The 23,450-nt window shown below is 45.1% G+C and overlaps 1 protein-coding gene across 1 annotated transcript in view; it reads left to right on the forward strand.

The window, feature by feature from the left end:
- gabrb1 (gamma-aminobutyric acid type A receptor subunit beta1) overlaps positions 1-23,244 on the forward strand; it is a gene marked incomplete at its 3' end in the record, with an annotated part of 126,888 nt that extends 103,644 nt beyond the window's left edge. Inside the window, exons 5-9 of the mRNA XM_084043915.1 lie at positions 318-400; positions 5,632-5,775; positions 6,800-6,952; positions 19,385-19,638; positions 22,873-23,244. Of these exons, the coding sequence (XP_083900041.1) occupies positions 318-400; positions 5,632-5,775; positions 6,800-6,952; positions 19,385-19,638; positions 22,873-23,244 (1,006 nt within the window). The remainder of the gene's footprint in view (positions 1-317; positions 401-5,631; positions 5,776-6,799; positions 6,953-19,384; positions 19,639-22,872) is intronic.
- Between the last annotated feature and the right edge of the window lie 206 nt (positions 23,245-23,450).

Consider the following 23,450-nt stretch of genomic DNA (forward strand, 5'->3'; position numbering starts at 1 on the left):
CCTTGGCCTGAAAACGTTGAAGACCCCTGATGTAGATATCTTAGATTTTATTTTCCCCTCCTTGCTCTCCCTCTCTTTGCCCCCGCCCTGCCCCCCCCCCCCCCCCCCCCCACCCCCCCTTTTCTCTTTCCTTTCCTGGAAAACAGCAAACCGATGGAGCTTGTACGAAAACAAATTTCACCCACCGATTTACATCTGTAAACCTGTGATGTGACACATATCTGATTCTCTCTCTCTCTCTCTCTCTCTCTCTCTCTCTCTCTCTCTCTCTCTCTCTCTCTCTCTCTCTCTCTCTCTCTCTCTCTCTCTCCCTCCAGAATAACCACGACAGCAGCCTGCATGATGGATCTGAGGAGATACCCGCTGGACGAACAGAACTGCACCCTGGAGATTGAGAGCTGTGAGTGCATGCAACACTGCGTGTGTGTGTGTGTGTGTGTGTGTGTGTGTGTGTGCGTGTGTGCGTGTGTGTGCGCGCGCGTGCATGTATGTGTGTACGTACGGGCCTACACGTGTCATTGATGTCACATTAGTATTGTGACTCACGACTCCCCACTAATGTATGTAAAGTATGTAAAAAGCCAACCCAGCCCTATATGGGCATCTAGGTCTGTTAGGAGAACCATTTGCACCACTGAGTATACAAAGAGATTAAAACTCATGAGGCCTTTATATGTGTAGTATTCAGTGGTAATGGGCTTCCAAAGCGTGTCACCTCCGTGATGCAAAACGCATAACCTCTGTGACGCAAAACGTGTCACAGTGTCCCAAAATAGCCCCCGCCCATCACATATTCCAACCCGGAAGAAGGGGTGATTTCGCCTCATGCGCTTGGTGAGCAACTCAATGCAAGTGGATGGGAGGGGATTTCCGGTGCCCTCTCTATTATTTTTAAAGGGCTACACCATTCATTTAAAAAAATATACATATATTTAATATCATATTGTTTATGTCCCTCAAACGCTTTTCAAAAGATTTGAGCCTAAACTAACTTCTCTCTGGCTTATAAAGCACTTTCACCTGCAATACCACATTGTCCTTATTTGGCACGTGGCGCTATTGAGCCAGTCTGTATGCATGTTATCTCCTGGTTCTGTGTGGAAAAAGTTAAAAAATTAAAATTAAAAAAGAAAAGTTTAACAAATAGTTTTTTTTTTATTTATTTTTTTTATGTTGGAACTGAAAAACGGGAGGGATTATACAAGTAGGTTTCGCTTGTGACGTCACGTGCGGGGGCAAATCAGTTTGGCCTGTTTTGAGACCAATTTACACAAAACCCCAGATATGCTGTGAAAGCCTGAGTGCTCTAACTCCTGGGGTATTTTTTGGGATAGAAGAGAGGTAGGGGAGACCAAAAACACACAAAAAAGAAGGAAAAGTCAAAATTCATGGTGTCTTTAACTCTATGGGCAGTGCCTATTCCAAGGAGGGTTTTTTTTGTTGGTGTTTTTATTTTAGTTTTAGTCCTCTCTGTAGTGCCCAGAGCACTCCACCAGAGAACACTGGACACTGAGAGGAGAGAGAGCACTGAGACACAATGTTCAGCTCCTCCTGCATGGCACATTTTAATAATCCATTCCATCCGGAAACGCATCTGTGTAAACCACTTTATCCATATTTTATACTTTAGCTATTCAAAAATAGCAGATCTACACTGAGTGCCGCGCTATGAGTGTGTAGATCTGCTATTTTTCAAAAAATCTAGAACAGAGGTCTTCAACAGGGGGTCCGGGACCCCTAGGGGGTCCTCAGAGTTACTACAGGGGGTCCGCCAAATCTTTGTGTGATTTTTACATTAACCACTTCAACCAAGCATCACTATTCTGAGGGGAACTTTAGCCAAAAATAGCAGATCTACAAGCACACAACGCCTCGCGCTGCGAGGCGTCGTGCGCTTGTAAATCTGCTATTTTCGGCAAAGTCGTTTAGTATAGGGGAGAAAAAGAGCAGGCTAAGTACAGAGTGAAAGGTCAGGTATACTAAGTATTGTAGTGCATGGTTAAATGTCAGGAGATACACATCAACATGAATCCAACATGATAGTGCTGAGAAACAAGTCTATGAAGCTGCCGATGAAATCTATGAAAAAATAAGTATTTTATACAATATATAATGGGGGTCCCTGCTTTATCTCGCTCTCAGCCAAGGGGTCCTTGGCCTGAAAACGTTGAAGACCCCTGATCTAGAACATTGGTGCAAATCTTTGAATATATATTTTTTATATATATATTTGTAACACAAATCTTTGCTTCTGGGGGGGTCGCTGGAACAAAACATTTTGAGATGGCGGCCAAATACATTTATAAAAATGTTTTCCAAATCCTAACAGTATGTTGCTATGTCAGTGATGCTCCAACTTTTCCATGTCAAGGACCCCCAAAATGATATGTATTTGGCCGCGGACCCCCTTCTCAAAATATGTTGTTCCAGGGACCCCCAGAAGCACAGATCAGAGTTAAAGAGCCTGTGGGCCGACCAATAAATGGCCCGGTGGCCGACAAGTTATAAAAAATAAAAAAAACGCGGTGTGAGCTTGTTGATCTGGTATTTTCCTGCCAAAGCTATTCCCACAATAGGGATATATAGCTTTTAAGTGGTAAAGCACTTGAACCCCAGCAGCACCCCACTTCTGGAAGGAAAAGCGGAAAAAGCGGTGGGTTTTCCTGAGAATAGAGGGATTAAGTGGTTAAGTTAGTGAGACCTCATCATGTCCACACAGCACTTTGCTGATGAAGGGACTTGGCTGAGGTCACGCCCTACTTCACGGCAGCGGCTGTAGCTTTAACCCATTCAGACCGGGTTAAGCATCTGTCATTTTAGATTTTAACCATAATATACCAGCTCATAGCGCGGCACCGTGTGCCTCACTGTGAGCTTGTAGATCCGCTTTTTTTTTTTTTTCATTGTGAAAATGTGTGCAAATCTTTGAATGTATATTATTTTTTAAAGCAAACATTTGTAACTCAAATCTATGCTTCTGGGGGATTCTACAAATGTCTTCTAAATCCTAACATTTTTTTGAAAAAACCTAAGTTGCCATAATCAATCAGTGGTTCACAAACTTTTTGTATTTGGCAGCGGACCCCCATCTCAAAACATGTTTCAGAAGGGGGTCCAGAAGCAAAGATTTGAGTTCACTTGAAAAAAATATATACATTCAAAGATTTGGACAGATTTTCACGATTAAAAAAAAGTAAATAGCAGATATACAAGCTCATAGCGCGGCACTCAAGCTGAGCTTGTAGATTTGCTATTTTTGAATAGCCCAAAAAGTATAAAATAATGGTTAAAGTGCGTTACACAGATGCGTTTCCCGGTTTTAATGGGCTAATGCACACATGCTAGCCTCTTAATGCACACAGCTAGCCTCTCTAATGCACACTGGCATCTCTCTGGCGTTGGCTTGGACCTGGACCTGGAGTGCTTTGGTTGAATAATAGATGGCTTTTACCTGCATGCATAGTTAAGTTATACAGTATGTCACATGGTGGCCGTCAGCATCCAGGCAGACAGGGCGGACACACACACACACACACACACACACACACACACACACACACACACGCACACGCCCTGCGTCCAGAGAGTGGCTTCAGTGTTCTCCCTCTGGACAGTTTTTGCTCTTAACCCATTAAGACCTGAGGCCGCTTCTAAACATTTTCAAAATCCTAAAAAAAAATCTGAAAAAAATTTAAAAAAATAATTTTCACGATTTTTCAAAAATAGCAGATCTACAAGCTCATAGCGCGGCACTCGGTGCCGCGCTATGAGCTTGTATATCTGCTATTTTTGAATAGCCAAAGACATCTAAAGTGATCCAGATGCGTTCCAGGTATCAATGGGTTAAACTGCCTTTCACAGACGGCCTCTAGGAAGATGACATGATATCGTCACGCTGCTCAGCCTGGAAACCTCGTACGTCCAAAGCGGCACTGCATGGTGGAAAAAGCACTCAAATGTTCTTACTTAAAGTAAAAGTATCAATACTGCAATGTAGAAGTAGTACTCCGTTACAAGTAAAAGTCCAGAATTAAAAATGTACTTGAGTAAAAGTACGAAAGAATTGGTATCAAATTGTACTTAAAGTACCAAAAGTAAAAGTACTCAAATGTTTAAAAATAGCAGATCTACAAGCTCACAACGTGCCATGATGCGACGCGTTGTAAATGGTAAAATGGTAAATGGTGCATTTATATAGCGCTTTTATCCAAAGTGCTTTACATAGATTGTGCATTACATTCACCCATTCACACACACATTCACACACCAATGGCAGAGGAAACCATGCAAGGCACCAACCTGCTCATCGGGAGCAATTAGGGGTTCAGTGTCTTGCTCAAGGACACTTCCACACTAACTCTGGGGGAGCCCCCCAGCCTGCGATCCAACTGGGAACCTTGCGGTTTCCAGATCACTCTACCCAGCCACTCTACCCTCTACGATTGGCATCTAAAGTGGCTCATTTTGAACAAAATGCCTCAGATCATGAACGCAGCAGCATCCGATTGCCTTGAAACTTTGCACGCACATGCCCACTAGGCCGAGGAAGAAATGCCAACCTATTCACATTGTCCTGTTATAGCGCCACCAGGAGGCCGATTTTTGCAGAACACACTTTATTTTATATTACTCCTACAGATTTTGTCCAAACATCACGCAAATCGGTACACATTATCTCTATGTGGTCAAGCTGGATCTGTCCGATTTTTCCTATCCTGGAAACCTATCCTGATTGGCTAAGATTGACATCTAAAGTTTGCATGTCTGTGCAATAACTTCATCAACATTAATCCCTCAACTTCTACAGATTCAAGAGGCTTGTCCTCTCCTCCGCGTCATCAGTGCCCATACCCTAGGTGGGGTTTGCTAATTTGCATGTTCTACCCGTGTCCCCTAGGGTAGATACCCTCACAAAAAACATGCAGTAATCCTGGTCTCTACGCTGCCTCCCCCTGGTCAGCCGGGGCGCCTGATGGAGGGGAAAGGAATAACGTGTTCCTTCCACGCGTTACGTCCTACCGGGGAAACCCCCCCTGTCAGGTGATAAGAAGCGGCTTGCTAGCTCCTCATGCATTGAAGGAGGCATAAGATCAGTTCTGGGCTCTCCCTAGGCTGGCAGAGGGAGAGTAGCACCCAGGATTACATAGGCAATTGGCACTGGGTGAAAAAATGGGTTACAAAATCGTAAAAAAAAAAAATGATTCTACTCACCTATATAATGACTGAATTCCGAACGTTGCTGGCCCACAATAACCTTCCTGACCTGGCGGACACCTGTGCTCCGAGGAGCACTTTTTCTAGTTATCTTTTATCATTTAGAAAAACCCACAGACACACTTAACCAACGGCATAGTGTTGCCCACCCATGCCCGTGCATGCCCACCCACCCCACTGCCCATTCTGGGTAGTGTGGGGGACCCTCAATGATTGTTGAACCCAGGGGCCCGTGTCAGTCTTCATCCGTGTGCCTGGATGTGATGTGTTGTGAACACATAGAACGGCTATTTTTTTTTAAATGAATACAGCACAGCTGTGCCTTGAGGTTTTGACTCGCCCCATGGGTGGTGGTGTCTCTTCTGCTGGTTGAAGTCAAAATGTGTGTCTGTGGTTCCTCTTCTTGTCCCCCGACAGACGGATACACCACTGATGACATAGAGTTCTACTGGCAGATTGGAATATCTGGGACGTCCGTCACCGGGGTGGAGAACATCGAGCTGCCCCAGTTCTCCATCATGGACTACCAGACCCTCCAGACCAAAGCCGTGTTCGCTACCGGTAAAACATCTCAACTTCTACTCTAACCCATTAAGACCGGGGAAGCATCTGTGTCATTTTTGGGGCGGTGTAACCGCCTCCTATAAGTGAGGTTTGGACACTGACCAATCCTGCACCGTGATTGGCCAATAGTCTACAACGCAGTCTACAACCCTAACCCTTCCACAGTCAATGCAAATCTATACTTTTGCAAAGTCAGCCAATCACATTACAGCTAGTGTCATCACCACTAGCTGTAATGTGATTGGCTGACTTTGCAAATTCAGGACTGTGATTGGCTAGCGAAACACATGACACATGTGCAGCCCTATGAATAGCAGTATGGACTTAAAAAACACTTTTATGTTTTTTTTTTAAGTGAATCACTTCCATCACTGTGATGACCACTGTGACCACACCGCCCACTTCACACTGGGTGTGATTTTTTTTATTTCTTTGGCTATTCAAAAAATAGCAGATATACAAGCTCATAGTGCACTGAGTGCCCCCCAAATGACTTTGTATTTGGCCGCAGACGGACATGTTGTAGAAACATGTTGTACCAGGGACTCGCTTTATTTGTGTTGTTAACATTTTTTATATTATTGTTTTTTCAAATTTGTTTTAAATAGCAGATCTACAAGCTCACTATTTTCAAATAGGATTTCTCTCCCTAACCAATCAGGGCCCAGTATGCAAATATGGTGCAGGTTGATCAAATGCAGGTTCCACACAGAGATTCCAGGCTAATATCTACGCAGTGATATTAAGTCTGGCCATGCCAGTTTAATATTACTGTAACTCATTTTGCTGGTGACCCCCTGGAACCCCCTTAAGGACACCTTTGAGGTTTGAGAACCACTGGCTTAAATGGTTAATGTATGAAAATGTTGGTCCAGGGTCTCCGGCTAAAAGGTTTGGGATCCCCTTGGTATAGGTAGCACTAATCAGCCACTCTGTTGTGTGTGTGCCCTCTCTGTCTGTCTGTCTGTCTGTCTGTCTGTCTGTCTGCCTGTCTGTCTGTCTGTCTGTCTGTGTGTCACAGGTTCGTACCCTCGGCTGTCGCTGAGCTTCAAGCTGAAGAGGAACATCGGTTACTTCATCCTGCAGACCTACATGCCCTCCACCCTGATCACCATCCTGTCCTGGGTCTCCTTCTGGATCAACTATGACGCCTCAGCTGCCAGGGTGGCTTTGGGTCTGTCACTCTTTCATTTGTCTTTTTTCCCACAACGCGCCCACAACGCGTGTTGTAGATCTGCTGTTTTTCGGCTTTAGGCTTACGGTTAAATAATGGCAATAATCTTTTTTAAATGGCATTCATAACATGGCTGTCCTAAAGTGTTTGTGTGTGTGTGTGTGTGTGTGTGTGTGTGTGTGTGTGTGTGTGTGTGTGTGTGTGTGTGTGTGTGTGTGTGTGTGTGTGTGTGTGTGTGTGTGTGTGTGTGTGTGTGTGTGTGCGCACGTGTGTGTGTGTGTGTGTGTGTGTGTGTGTGTGTGTGTGTGTGTGTGTGTGTGTGTGTGTGTGTGTGTGTGTGTGTGTGTGTGTGTGTGTGTGTGTGTGTGTGTGTGTGTGTGTGTGTCCAGTAGTACTACTCTGAATGGGAGCCATTCAAGTGGTGTTCTCTCTACTGAAGAGTTTTAACTCCAGTTCTATAAGCTGTAGTTTCAAAACTATTCACTCAATCTTATTAACCAACATATTATTTTGCTATGATTCCCTGCTTTCAAATGACCTGAAAAGATGAAAAAGAAAAAATGCTAGATGACTCAACGCCAGACAAATTTGGTCACAAATTATTGGCTCAGGATTGCGACACAAACAAAAACATCTCCATGAATTCTAGGCTTCACGCAGGCTGTGTAATTGATAGAAAATAAATATGTTTTGGGGTGAACTGCTTCTTTAATGAGGTACTGTACAGTGTTGTGATACTGGAGGTGAACATTAGCTTAATGAGGTAATGTTGATTAGTTACCTGCGGTGAGTGTTAGCCTAATGAGCTGCAATACAGTGTTGAGTGAGATTACAAAGCGGTGTGTATACACCATGGTTTAATGAGGTACAGTGTTGAGCGGATACCTGGGGTCCAGCAGGTTATGTCAGTGAAGTGTGCAACTCCTGTGATTTTTCATTCTTGGATAGAAATGTACAGTGAAAGGCAGCAGTGTGTGTGTGTGTGTGTGTGTGTGTGTGTGTGTGTGTGTGTGTGTGTGTGTGTGTGTGTGTGTGTGTGTGTGTGTGTGTGTGTGTGTGTGTGTGTGTGTGTGTGTGTGTGTGTGTGTGTGTGTGTGTGTGTGTGTGTGTGGGTGGGTGGGTTCGTGTGCATGTGCATGTGCATGTGCATGTGCGCGTGCGTGTCAGTGGTGGGAAAAGTTCTCACATTTTTTGCTCAAGTAAAAGTATTCAATACTGCAATGTAGAAATACTACTCATTGTGCAGAATGTCCCATTTCACACGTTTCCAAATGTATTAAATGTATAAAAATAGAAAATAGCAGATCTACAAGTTCACAATGCGTGCATGCGTTTGTGTTGTGTTGCGTTGTGTGTGTTGTGCGTGCGTGCGTGCGTGCGTGTGTGTGTACGGTTGTGTACGTGTGTGTGTGTGTGTGTGTGTGTGTGTGTGTGTGTGTGTGTGTGTGTGTGTGTGTGTGTGAACGCGTGTGTGTGTTTGTGTGTGTGTGTGTGTGTGTGTGTGTGTGTGTGTGTGTGTGTGTGTGTGTGTGCGCACGCGGCGTGTGTTACTGTATATAACCCTGTTATGAGCCTCAAACCTTATCATAATAGCACGTGTCCTAAAACGTGTCTATACCTAATTCTAAATTCCATCTTCTTGTCGTACATTAGCCTCAGGTCATACACACTTTTTCTGTGTTTCAGCAGCATCTGTTTTTTTTCATTGGAATTACAGTGAAGAACTACATTGAAAACAGCATAGAGGCCGATCAGACTGACACACACACACACACATTTGAAATATTTAAAATATTTATTTGTGTCCACATAATAAGAAGTACAGGAAGTACAAAGGACATAAACACTGCCAGTGCAGTCAGATGAAGGGAAAACAGTTAGTTACAAAGCGCATGTAAAGCAGAGTAATGTTACATACAAAACAAAAGATGGCATACTTGTCAAACACAGCGGACAACAATCATGGGTAAAGGAAGCAACGCCTCCTCCAAATTGAGCGGCTTCCTATAATAGCTGACATTGAGCAGTACCTTGCTAATTGTTTAGCCCTCCTTTTGGAGAGGCCGGCCATTTGCAGGCCCCTCACAACCAACTTGTGCACGTGTCCTAGACTACCAAAGATAAAAAACAAAAGTTTACATCTGTAGCCTAGCTGAGAGATGGTCTGCTCTAGCTGTTGATATTTTAGTACTTTGGTTAGGAAGGCTTCCTCTAAGCTGTTAACAACAATGACATCAGGGGTGTTAGCTGAAATGTTAGAGAACACAGAATCATCGTTACACAGGTTAAACATGCTCGGCTTCACAGTAGAATGCTTATACAGCATGATGGAGGACCTGAAAATAGAAGTGATATCTTTAGATATCAAATCCACTATTCTGTCATGCCTACTTATGTAGAGTCCCCTGTATACATGGCACCCATTTAAGATGTGGGACATGGTTTCAGCTATTTGTTCATGACCATGATGTATACAGTGAGGAGCATGGTTGCCTGGAAACCAGATGGAGAGGTTAAGTTTAGATGGTAAAACCTGCAGCCTCGCTTTCAGAGTAAAGACAACAATGCATTTGTCTAAAGCAACATTTTTGAGCGCAGAGTGCGAGACAGAATGGTCCGCAGCGGGGAGACATGCAGTTTTCCCTTGCAACCTCAGTTCAGTCCAATGCTGCCACTGCCTTTGTTGTTGTGCCCATACACGCACACACACACACACACACACACACACACACACACACACACACACACACATGCAGGTCAATCTCAATGTAGATGCGGGCTGGTCCCTGACAGTGGTCTTTAGAGTCTAAAGTAACTAAGTATTTCCACTTGTCAGTACTTTTACTTCTACTTTACTTTTTAGACTTAGATTATTATCGCAAGACACACTATTCCACTTCAGCCCTATATACATTTCGGCCATTTGAAAATAGCAGATCTACAAGCACAATGCTCACAATGCGTCGCATCGCGACGCATTGTGAGCTTGTAGATCGGCTATTTTCAAAATTATTGCATTATTGCATGTGAAAATTGTTATATATTTTCAACTAGTGAACAAAGGACAAAGAAAGGCGCAACAGTTTTCCCTGTTCTTTATTACTGTAACAAAAATGGCATAAAAGTTAGGGTATGTGATATTCCTTAGCCTGTTCATCTCTCTAAAAGTCCTAACCTCTGGGGAGATAATAGCCAGACAGAGATCTGCCTATACGTGCTATTACTGCCAGATAGCAATCTCACCGTCAACAGCGCACACACACCACCGCAAAGAGCATCGTTCACTTAATTAAAAAAGGTACCTGCTACCTGTGTGCTCCACTGCTAGAAGCTTCTCTTGCTCATATCCTGTTCTCCTGTTGGTCGAGAGAGAGAGAGAGAGAGAGGGAGAGAAGCAAAGGGAAATATTGATCAGGACAAAGTTGCTGATGAATTTGCAAAGATTACTTTACTAGATTACTGCATACAGTGATGATTTCACTAGCTTCTCTTGCACCCGCGTATGTATGCTGAAATGGCAACAACACTGCAGCCCTGCTTACAACAACACACACACACACACACACACACACACACACACACACACACACACACACACACACACACACACACACACACACACACACACACACACACACACACACATTGAAGCTCCTGCTTTCAGTTGTACTGCTGCTGCTGCAGCTGCTGTTGCTGGAACTGGTAGTCAGGGGTTATCATATTGGTATGTGGACCACTGCACCACACTGCACTGCACTGCACCGCAACACACCACCGCAACACAATGCACTGTACCGCACTGCACTGCAATGCAATGCACTTTACCGCCATGCACTGCAACGCAATGCACTTTACCGCACTGCACTGCAACACAACATACCGCAACACAATGCGCTTTACCGCAATCCACTGCAACACAATGCACTTTACCACAATGCACTGCAACACAATGCACTGCAACACAATGTGATTTAACGCAATGCACTGCAACACAATGTACTTTACCACAATGCACTGCAACACAATGTACTTTACCACAATGCACTGCAACACAATGCACTTTACCACAATGCACTGCAACGCAATGCACTTTACCGCAATGCACTGCAACACAATGCACTTTACCACAATGCACTGCAACACAATGCACTTTACCACAATGCACTGCAACACAATGTACTTTACCACAATGCACTGCAACACAATGCACTTTACCACAATGCACTGCAACGCAATGCACTTTACCGCAATGCACTGCAACACAATGCACTTTACCACAATGCACTGCAACACAATGCACTTTACCACAATGCACTGCAACACAATGTGATTTAACGCAATGCACTGCAACACAATGTACTTTACCACAATGCACTGCAACACAATGCACTTTACCGCAATGCACTGCAACGCAATGCACTGCAACACAATGCACTTTACCGCAATGCACTGCAACACAATGCACTTTACCGCAATGCACTGCAACGCAATGCACTTTACCGCAATGCACTGCAACACAATGTACTTTACCACAATGCACTGCAACACAATGCACTTTACCGCAATGCACTGCAACGCAATGCACTTTACCGCAATGCACTGCAACACAATGTACTTTACCACAATGCACTGCAACACAATGCACTTTACCGCAATGCACTGCAACGCAATGCACTTTACCGCAATGCACTGCAACACAATGTACTTTACCACAATGCACTGCAACACAATGCACTTTACCGCAATGCACTGCAACGCAATGCACTTTACCGCAATGCACTGCAACACAATGTACTTTACCGCAATGCACTGCAACACAATGTGATTTAACGCAATGCACTGCAACACAATGCACTTTACCACAATGCACTGCAACGCAATGCACTTTACCGCAATGCACTGCAACACAATGCACTTTACCACAATGCACTGCAACACAATGCACTTTACCACAATGCACTGCAACACAATGCACTTTACCACAATGCACTGCAACACAATGCACTTTACCACAATGCACTGCAACGCAATGCACTTTACCACAATGCACTGCAACACAATGCACTTTACCACAATGCACTGCAACACAATGCACTTTACCACAATGCACTGCAACACAATGCACTTTACCACAATGCACTGCAACACAATGCACTTTACCACAATGCACTGCAACACAATGCACTTTACCGCAATGCACTGCAACACAACACAATGTGCTGTACCACACCACACTGCAACGCAGCGCACTGCAAGAACAGGAACATTTGACTGTAGTCACTGTCTACACTGTAGTGGAGTAAAGAAAATAATAAATAATCTGAAATGTATTGGAGCAGAAGCATAAATTAAGAAAAAAATGTGGACTCTCAAGTAAAGAAAGAAAAGCTCGATATTATTATTACTCGAGTGAATGTACTCCATTACCTTCCACCTGGGGCCTCTCGCCATCACCGCCACTCTGCACTCACAAATCCCGGGTTGTAGCACATATGTGGCAGAGCGGCGGAGATGTACACTGACCATTAGTCTCCATTCCACAGCAGAGGCAATGGAGTGCACTGGCTGGGAGCGAGCCCCGGGGAGCAGCTTGAATTACTGAGGTGAAAGAGAGAGGCATATCAAGTCAATGGTCCGTCCTTTGCAGTATTTATAATAGCCATTAGTCTCCTGTTACTGGGGCTCTGCTGTGTCAGTGTGGACATCGGCTGGTGGGGAGGGGGGGGGCGGGTTACATCTCGCTGAGTTTTTTTTTTTTGGGGGGGGGGGGGGTTTGGTCCAGAACAAATTAAAAATGAATGAAGGAAATGAATCGAAAGAGTTCTTTTCCAGGACACCAAATGTCCAGGGATGTGAGCTTTTTTTTTTTGCAAGTGATGCAGCAATGCGATTATTTTGGTCAAATAATTCCCAGATAAACAAACAGGTTTCCTGGTGCGTGGCACCCTAGGGTGCTATGCATGATGCCAGTCCAGGGGTGCCCGGGAATACCTTGATAATATCTGGAATTTCCCAATGTCTTAACCCTAAAACTAACCTTAAACCTAACATTAAGCTTAACCTTAACCCAAACCATAACCCTAACCCTAACCCCAAAGCTAACTCCTAAACCTAACCATAAACCTAAACGTTGAAATGCAACATACCTAAAAAAATTACGTTTTTGAGGTCCAGAAACGTCATTGAACGTTTCTGGAGAAAGGTTCAATGACAACATTTCCTCTGGCGATATGGTCACACACACACACACACACACACACACACACACACACACACACACACACACACACACACACACACACACACACACACACACACACACACACACACACACACACACACACACACTCACACACACTCTTGCACGCACACTCGCATGCATGCACGCACGCACGCACACACACACACCCTGGATATGGCCAGGGCAAAGTCTTCTAAAGTGTAGGAAATCAAACCGTAATGAAAGCTCAGAGTCAGAATGCGGTTGCAGTGCAGTCAAGGCAGTATATGTACATGGAGCAGCTAGGCGTTGTGAAGCCTGTCTGTCGGTACAAATAATGAGTGCTTGAAACGTGTGTTTTCATCAAGTCTCACCTTAACACATTGAGTGCCAAAAACGGTCCGGGCCGTTTTTCATAATCCAAACGAGGTGTTGTTTTTTTTTCAATTTTTTTTTTTTCCTTCACAGCACCAGGAGATATCCTTTTTCAAAGATTTAGACTTTAATCCACTTCCTGGTTAACTTATGACTTCAAAAGCCTGTATCTCGGCTCTTGTGTACTTTTTTTTTTTTTTTTTCTATTTTCAACTGGCTGCAACTATGGAAAAACCCCTGGTTCTCAATGTGTTAAGAGTGATGAACTGGAGGTTGGACTGGAGCCCGTTAAGACCGGGGAAAAGCAACCACTTTAACCATTATTCTATACTTTTGGCTATTCAAAAATCGTGAACATTTGTGCAAATCTACGAATATATTTTTTTTTTCAAAGCGAACATTTGTAACTTAAATCTTTGCTTCTGGGGTGGTCCCCGGAACTAAATATTTTGAGATGGGGGTCCAACTACATATCATTTTGGGGGTCCCTGACATGAAAAAGTTTGGAACTACTGATATAGCAGTAGCATATTGAGAAAATTGGATTTAGAAGACATTTGTAGACCGGCCTCAGGTCTTTTTTTTCTTTCTCAAGAAATGTTATCCCACGATTTTTGTAACCCCTATTTTTTACACCCAGTGCCAATTGTCTATGTAATCCTGGGCACCCACTCCCTCTGCCACCCTAGGGAGGCCAGGGCCAAGCTCATGCCTCCTTCAATGCATGAGAGCCAACTGACCTTCTTGTCACCTGACAGGGGAGAGTTTCCCCGGTAGGACGTAGCGCGTGGAAGGAACACATTATTCCAACCAACCTTTCCCCTCCATCAGGCGTCCCGGCTGACCAGGGGGAGGCGGTATAGTGACCAGGATTACTGCATGTTTTTGTGAGGGTATTAACTACCCTAGGAGACACGGGAAGAACATGCAAACTCCACACAGAAAGGCCCTTTCGCCAACGCCACCTAGGGTATGGGCACTGATGACGCAGAGGAGAGGACACATCCCCAGCGCCCACAGCGTCCCCTGCGGGAATCGAACCCAGGACCTTCTAGCTGTTAGGCGACAGCGCTACCGACTGCGCCACAGTGCCCCCTTCGGCCTCAGGTCTTAATGGGTTAAACGCACTGAAGCTGCTGCAGCTGCTAAAACCCAGTGTTTATTTTGTCGACTAAAACTCTTCGACTACATTTTTTTCACTGACGAAAACTAAATACAAACTAAGCTACGATGACTAAAACATAATCACTAAATACGCTGACAATTTCGTCAACAAATAAAAACTAGACTGCAATGTTATGGAGGGACTAGTGGAGAAGAGATCCAGTATTTAGTGATTATGTGAACTTGGAGCTAAATGCTCTGAAGACGGTGGAGCTGATCGTTGACTTCAGGAGGAACCCGCCCCCTCCCTCTCCAATCATACTGGGAGGCACTCCAGTCGCCACAGTGGAGTCATGCCGCTTCCTTGGGGTGACAGTCTCTCGGGACCTGAAGTGGGGGCCCAACATCGACGCCCTCACTAAAAAAGCCCAGAAAAGACTGTTTTTCCTGAGGCAGCTCAGGAAACTCCACTTCCCAAGGTCCATGCTGGTGAACTTCTACACTGCCATCATCGAGTCCATCGTCACCTTCGCCATCATCATCTGGTTCCCCGCTGCAGCGGCCAAGGACAAGGCCAAGCTGCAGCGGGTGATACGCTCGGCGGAGAGGGTGATTGGCTGCCCTTTGCCCCCCCTGGAGGCCCTGTTTAAAAGTAGGGCTTTGGGGAGGGCCAGGAAGATCATGGCTGACCCCGCACACCCAGGGCATGGTCTCTTTGCCCCGCTCCCCTCAGGCAGGAGGTTGCGGTCATTAAAGACTGTGAAGGCACGACACTCACACAGCTTTTTCCCCACGGCCATCCGGCTACTGAATGCTGCTGGTCCCCCCCCCCCCTGACCTGACTTCTGAACACTTGATCTTTTTGGCACTTTGGCACTTCTCTTATTTATTTGGATTTTGTTTGCACTATGATGTTGTTTGCACTGTCTTGTCCTGTCTTGCACTAGTCCTGTTGTAAACTGCACTCCTCTGTACCAAATCAAATTCCTAACATGTCCTCATGTAATGGCAATAAAGTCTTCTGATTCTGATTCTGATTCTTCAGTAGAACTAAAAGACAAGTCACTTTATGCTTCGCTGCTGAAAATAGCAGATCTACAAGACGCGTTTTTGGCACGCAGCTAAGTATGAATCAGGCAATACGACTCCATCACAGCCCGCCAAAATGCATATTAGTCGACTAAATCAATTGGATATTTAGATGAAAATCTTATGACTTTAAAGGGATATTTTACTTTAAAAAAAAATTGGGTAATTTTATCGTCTACTCAGGCTTTTGGGAGCACCGCGGACAGTCTTGACGACTGCCGAATCGTGTTGATACCTTGCCCAAATACGGAGACGTCAAAGATGCTCCCTGCCCAATTGTGGAGATCCATTATTCTCTCTATGCCAGGGGTCTTCAACAGGGGGTCCGGGACCCCTAGGGGGTCCTCAGAGTTACTACAGGGGGTCCGCCAAATCTTTGTGTGATATGAGTTTTTTTTTACCTTAACCACTTGAACCCTAACATCTCTTTTCTGAGGAGAACTTTAGCCAAAAATAGCAGATCTACAAGCTCACAACGCCTCGCGCTGCGAGGCGTTGTGAGCTTGTAGATCGGCTATTTTTGGCAAAGAGGTGTAGAGGGGGAAAAAGAGCAGACCAGGTAAACAAAAACAGTTTAATCTGAAACACAATTGTATACGATATAGAGGGGGTCCCTGCTTCATCTCTCTCTCAATAGGGGGTCCTTGGCCTGAAAACGTTGAAGACCCCACTTGATGCCGTGTGGGAGTCCTGACTGCTCCAGACCGGACTCAATAACTGCTGCCTTGCATAATGTCTCCAGACTAGGATTTAAGTCTAAGATATGCAGGTCATGAGGTGTGCGTCTGTATCCTCCGAATAGGATGACACGATCTCCCACCATGCAACAGCACATCATAGACATGCAACACAGGCATTTCTTTCTCCCCATGGGCTTGATCTTCTTCCAGGAGAATGTCTCCGGATTTAATTTCCAAAGAAATGTTTTTCCAAAAACGGAAACAACATTTTCCTTAGGACCGTTGCAGCCGCCAAAAATGTACAGCTCTCCATTGTAAGCAAAGGCTGCGTGCCCCTCGCGTCCTTCTGGATGCTGTGCATCGGGTATTTCCAGCCAGCAGTTGGTCTCTGTGTCAAACACGTTGATGTTGTGGTAGCCGTGCTCCTCGTCCATGTCCCCCCCGAATACAAACATCTTTCTCCCTATCATGGTGGCAGAGTGACACCACGAAACGGGTGCCGGCGTGCCTCTCGTATCAATTAAAGACCAGGCCGTTGTGGTGGTGTCCAGCTTGTAGATGTCAGATGTGGGCCCGGATATAGTCGTCCCTCCAAAGATATACATGACCGTCCCCAAGACACAGGCTGAGTGGCTGGACCTCGCCTCTGGAACCGTCCCAGAAACACTGGGCTTGAACCATCTGTGGGTGTCCACGTCAAATGCATAAAGCGTGTTGAAGGCTTCATCATCGTCTATCTCATTATTCCCTCCTCCCCAGATGTAGATGATATTTTCTATCAGCACAGCTGTGTGGCTCCAGCGCATGGAGGGAACCTCAAGGGTTCCACTTGTCACTGGGGGCAACTTCCCCCAGCGCAAAGACACTGTGTTGTAGACGTACACGTCAATCTGACCCGTGCCGACATTGTGCTGGAACCCTCCAAAGGAGTACACCTTGTGACCCACTGCCACAGCAGCATGGTAGGATCTATCTGGTCCTCCTTTCTGACGCACTGTCCAGCGTAACATGTCTTAAACCAGCACTACGGTGGATTCTATATGCTGTCACAAGGATAAGTGGATGGACGCAAACGCAGACTTTCAGACACAGGTACTCCTTACTGAAGAATCCAAAGATTAGGTAACAGGATCGTGGAACACTGGGGAAATGTCCAAGAGTTGTCAGTTGAGAGAGCTGGGAAGGCGGCTTGACGATCTGACAACATTAATGCAGTCGGCAAGCAGTCGGTTATATGGTCCTGATGATGTCACGTCTGAGACATCACAGGGGTGAGAACACCGGTGGGCGGGTGGACCTCTGATGTCACGCTCATGTCACCACGACTCAGCCACAACCACACAAGGAGTTCCCAATGCAGCTACAGTAGGCCTATACGCCCAAATATGGACTGTGATGTATTTTTTAAACCATATTTTTTTTGTAACATGCATTACATATACATTCATATACATATACCCTTGCACTTGCATTATTGTCAAAAATAAATAAATAAAATATACACTCAACTATTATATATAGTCTTTCCAGACCAATATAGTTCATGAGTTCCCTGTGCCCATCCTTAATGTTAGAGCATCTGTGTTTTTCCAACATAGCGCAACAACTCTCCTGGCTTGAAGAAGTCCAAAGTCCAAGATTTTAGTCTGGTTTGATGTATGTATAAAGTTCTTTGGATATACAGAGTTTAGTACTTAGAGGAACTGTAGTTTTAAACATTTTTGACAGACACTTTATGACTTCATTCCAAAATATTTGCATCTTGGGACACTCCCACATACAATGAAATAAAGCACCTTTCTCAATTAAACATTTAGTACAGACATCTGGAATACTAGCGGACATATGTTATATATCATTAACCATTTATATTGGAGTAATTTAAACCTTGTATTTATTGTCTGCTTTTGCGCTTTTAAACATGCCTGTTTCCAATCTGTGTCACCATGTCTTCTTGATTGTCCAATTTCCAAGCATTTAATGTATCTGTTGTCGAATCAGTACTATATTCAACAAACAGATTGTAGGGTTAGGTTAGGGTTAGGGTTAGGGTTATTTGGTATCTCCGACATAAATGTTCAAATGAGAGCATAACTCTGTCTGCATAGAGGTCCATTATTTTCTGAATACCGTTGATATGCCACAACTTAAAACCTCCATCTTTTTTTTATTTGATCATTTATTTATTTATTTAAATTTGTGTTGTTAACACAACGGGTGCCAGTGTTTTATTAAAACAGATTACTTTGAGTGCCAGAGATCTCACCGTTTGTAACGCTGTGCTGTTTATAGCTGTGGACTCCATGGCGAGCACCCACAAGCAAACAATGGATGCGTGTACGACGATCGATGGTCCTGGCTAACGCCTGGAACAATGACATCTCTCACGCGAGTCGCCATTACGGAGTAATCGCCCATCGAAAATGACTCGTTTTCCCCAATGTAAAAAGTTAAGGAGATACGGAGGTTTTCATCAAGGAGAAAGAACGGGAGTGGACGGGGAGCCGTGTTTTTTGGCACAGTGATCCATCTGTCCCTTCCTTCTCAGAGTCAACGTGGGTGATTCCAGAGCTGCGCAACCCCCCCCCCCCTCCCTTGTGGAAAAAAACAAAAAGACTGATAACACGTTTTTTACCGTGTTCGCCACCTAAGCGCTACTCTCTGAAAACACGTTTTTTTTTTTTTACCATGTTTGGCACCCAATGTGTTAAAATGTTTCAAATATATTTCAAATATTTCACATAGTTCTGTGTGTGTGTGTGTGTGTGTGTGTGTGTGTGTGTGTGTGTGTGTGTGTGTGTGTGTGTGTGTGTGTGTGTGTTTGCGTGTGCGTGTGCATGATCACGCAGCCTATAGCCTTCTTTTGGGCTTGTTTTCGTGTGTACCATTTGTGTACCTTGTGTACCATTTCCCGTCTACAATGGGCGTATCTTTCTAAATCCACCATCTTTGTTTTCCGTCTAGGCATCACCACGGTGCTCACCATGACAACCATCAACACCCACCTGAGGGAGACCCTGCCCAAGATCCCGTACGTCAAGGCCATCGACATCTACCTGATGGGCTGCTTCGTGTTCGTCTTCCTGGCGCTGCTGGAGTACGCCTTCGTCAACTACATCTTCTTCGGCCGGGGGCCACACCTGCAGAAGAAGAAGGCCGAGAATCAGGCCAAGACCACCAACGAGAACAAGAGGGCTTTGGAGGGCAACAAAGTACAGGTGGGCGGACGAGGATAATTGATAATGCTGAACAGGGACGTGCACAGATAGACTCTAGGTGGCGCTAGAGCACCTGCCCTTTGCCCTCTTGACCAGAAGTGCCCTTTTTTTTCAGTTTACAGCAGGGGTCTTCAACAGGGGGTCGGGGACCCCTAGGGGGTCCTCAGAGTTACTACAGGGGGTCCGCCAAATCTTTATGTGATATGATTTTTCTTTTTACCATAACCACTCGAAACCTAGCATCCCTTTTCTGAGGAGAACTTTAGCCAAAAATAGCCGATCTACAAGCTCACAACGCCTCGCGCTGCGAGGCGTTGTGGGCTTGTAGATCGGCTATTTTTGGCAAAGAGGTAGCCTATAGGTGTAGAGGGAAAAAAGAGCAGACCAAGTCAACAAAAAAAAGTATAATTTACTTGAGCTCCTGCCCCTCAAAATGTCTGTGCACGCCACTGGTTTTGGACATATGAGGTTTCCACTCAACCCGAATTGTACCGCACTTTACATTTTCACAAATATCTCAAAGGGTTACAAGGTTTATAAACATTGGCATGAAAATGGTAAAGGCAAAAAAAAACAACAACATAAGACCCCACTAGAGGTTTAAAAAAAAGTAGATTAAAAACTAAGTAAAATCAAGGCATATAGGAAAAAAGACCTACGGATAAAATTAAGAAAACGTTTTGTTAAAAACTTCTTTTTACTATTTTTAAAAGCGTCAGTAGACTGTGATGCTCTTAAGTGGTCGGGGAGAGCGTTCTACAGACGTGGGGCAGTAGAGTTTAGTTTAGTTTAGTTTATTTCGGTCAATTATGTTGTAAAATAAAGTTTAGATTTCATAGGTAATAAAAAAAAAAAGAGAAAATAACCACATTTCTGACCGAAAAGGTATGACGCAAATAGCTTATTTTGCCAATAGAAAACTAGAAAAAGTGCTCGTCGGAGCACAGATCTCCGCCAGGTCAGGTAGGTTATTGTGGCCTCCTGGTGGCGCTATAATAGGCCAATGTGAAAAGGGTGCCATCTCTTCCTAGGCCTTTCACGGCAATCGGGCGCTGCGTTCATGATTTGAGGCATTTTGTTCCAAAAATGTGTTTTGCAAAAATCGACCTGGCCAATGTGAAAAGGGTGCCATTTCTTTCTCGGCCTAGTGGGAATGTGCGTGCAAAATTTCAATTTCAAGAAATTGCACACTGCGTTCATGATTTGAAGCAATTTTTTTTTCTAAACGGACCAATCCTGCAAACTTTGGAAGCCTATGTTAGCCAATCGGGATGGAATATGAAAAATCTGACAGATCCGTCTTGATCACATGGCTATAGAGATACTGTGTACCGATTTGCGTGATTTGGACGAAATCTATGTACGAGTAATATTTTAAAAAAAAGTTTAGCAAAAAGAACAGGCCGATCTGAAAAACTTGGTGCAGAGGTTCTGCTCTGGCATCCAGGGAGTGTGTGTGCGCAGTTTCGCTGCGATCGGGCCAACGGTGCCAGAGATTAGCTGCTTGCAGACGGATGGACACACACACACACGGACACACACACGGACACACACACACACACACACACACACACACACACACACACACGGGTGGACGGACAGGGTAAAAAACATAGTGTTGGCCAACATTTTTTTTCTAAGTAGCGAAATAGAGGCAGTAGAGCAGAAGGCCCGGTCACCCATGGTGCAGAGCTTCGGTCCCGGGGGGGGATAGAGGAGGAGAAGGTGTTGGAAGAGTGGAGGTCTGTGTGGTGAAGGAATTCTTTGAGGTAGGGTGGGGGGAGGGGGTTCCGTACTGATGTGTCAGAAGGGTTAGATCTTGTATTCAGTCCTGAGGGAGATGGGGAGCCAGTGAAGTGAACGGAGGAGGGAGGATGGGTGTGTGTGATGTGGTCGTATATATTTCCGCACTCTCATCAGGATCTTAGCAGCTAGTACAGTTTTGAATGCACTGATGAAGCCTCTGGAGGCTCTCGCTAGTTGCTAGGGATCCCGCTGAGTAGTGTGCATTGCAGTAAAGGCGTGGACTAGTTTTCTCAGCATCTGGCAGGGTGAGTGTGGGACGGACCTACAAGCTCTCAACGCCCCCGTGGATGCGGCGAGTTGTTGTGAGCTCGTTGGTCGGGCTATTCTCAGCGAACTACGAATCGAGCTACAGTGTACAGTATACCAGGGGGTGGTCAACTTGGATGATGGAGAGGGCCACTATATTTCCACACTCACTCCAGAGGGCCACATTGCATATACTGTCGGGCAGACACCTCTTACCTTTTTTTGTGAATTAATGCCGTACAAAAGTACAAAAAAAGCTCAAAACGCGTCGCAGTGCGACGCGTTTTGAGCTTGTAGATCTGCTATTTTTTTTAATTGGAATCCTGATTTTGTTTTTGCTATTTTTGAATTGGAATCCTGAAAATGTTTATTTAATTTCAAATGCATTCAGTTATACTTATGTTAACTTTATGAACTTAAATAGGCCTACAAACACATTGGACATAAAAAGGACAATAGCATTTTAATACTAGTCATTAAGCTACTGATATAGACTGAAGTAATTAAAGCGGGTCATGTTTGCATGTTTGGAATTGTTACAGATTAAATCAATAATATATCAGTATTCCGATATTAACCTGCGGGCCGCATTAAGTGAAGATGGGGGCCGCATGTGGCCCCCGGGCCGCCAGTCGCCCATGTATGGTGTATACACTCCATCGCACGACGGTTGGCGTATGCTGACAAAAAAATTATCTTGAAGGTAACAAGTTAGCTTGTTGTTACCTTGTCCTTATGTAACTATATGAATGCATACACTTGTATTGCAGAGAAGGAGTTTGAAACCCATAGGGTTTTTGGTCAGCAGTTGAACACGCATTAGTTCACAGATTCTACAGACACTCGATTTAAGATTACGGTTTCCTCTTTCAGAAATGCTGCTAAGTTCTGAAAGAGTTGAGACAAATTTCCGTTTGTGATTAAGAGGCAAGCTAGCTATAGGCCAGGCACGTGCAGAGGGATTTGGAGAGGCATGAGTTGGAAACAGTGGACATGCAGATTTAATGTAACATATTCTTTTGTCTTATTCTTTAATCATGTTTTTTAGGTGTTGATGCTGACTGTCCTCACCATAACTTAGTTTAAAAAACATGCAACTGATTGTTTTTGCCTGTTGTGTTTTGCTTTCACTGAAATCAAAATGGCCGCCCCCTCCGCCCCACTCCCCCACTCCTCCTACAGGTGGACGCCCACGGCAACATCCTCCTGACCAACATGACCAACGAGATGGGCGGCACGGACATGATGGGCGGCATGGGTGGCATGGGTGGCATGGGCGCCCTCAACGACCCGCGCGCCACCATGTTCTCCTACGACAGCGCCAGCATACAGTACCGCAAGCCCATGACCAGCCGGGACCTGTACGGCCGGCCGGCCCTCGACCGGCCCCTCGGCGGCCAGAAGAAGAGCCGCCTGCGGCGGAGGGCCTCGCAGCTCAAGGTGAAGATCCCAGACCTCACGGATGTCAACGCCATAGACAAGTGGTCCCGCGTCGTCTTCCCCATCGCCTTCACCTTCTTCAACCTGGTCTACTGGCTCTACTACGTCAATTAGGGGGGCGGCGCCGTCGCGCCGACAGCTGGGCGGCGCCCTTGCGCGCGTTTAGCGCCGGCGCTGGCACTTTATTTTAGCTAGCTAGATTCTTGTACAGAGAAGGGCAAGGGAGGGCGAGTCCTATTCAGCCCCCAACCTGTTTGTATACATTTGGCTGTGAGAGGAGAGGAGCTGCAGATGTCTTTTCAATGTAAATACAATTTAAT

This window comes from Gymnoscopelus microlampas (assembly GCF_963454915.1).
Source record: "Gymnoscopelus microlampas genome assembly, chromosome: 20".
Classification (NCBI taxonomy): domain Eukaryota; kingdom Metazoa; phylum Chordata; class Actinopteri; order Myctophiformes; family Myctophidae; genus Gymnoscopelus; species Gymnoscopelus microlampas.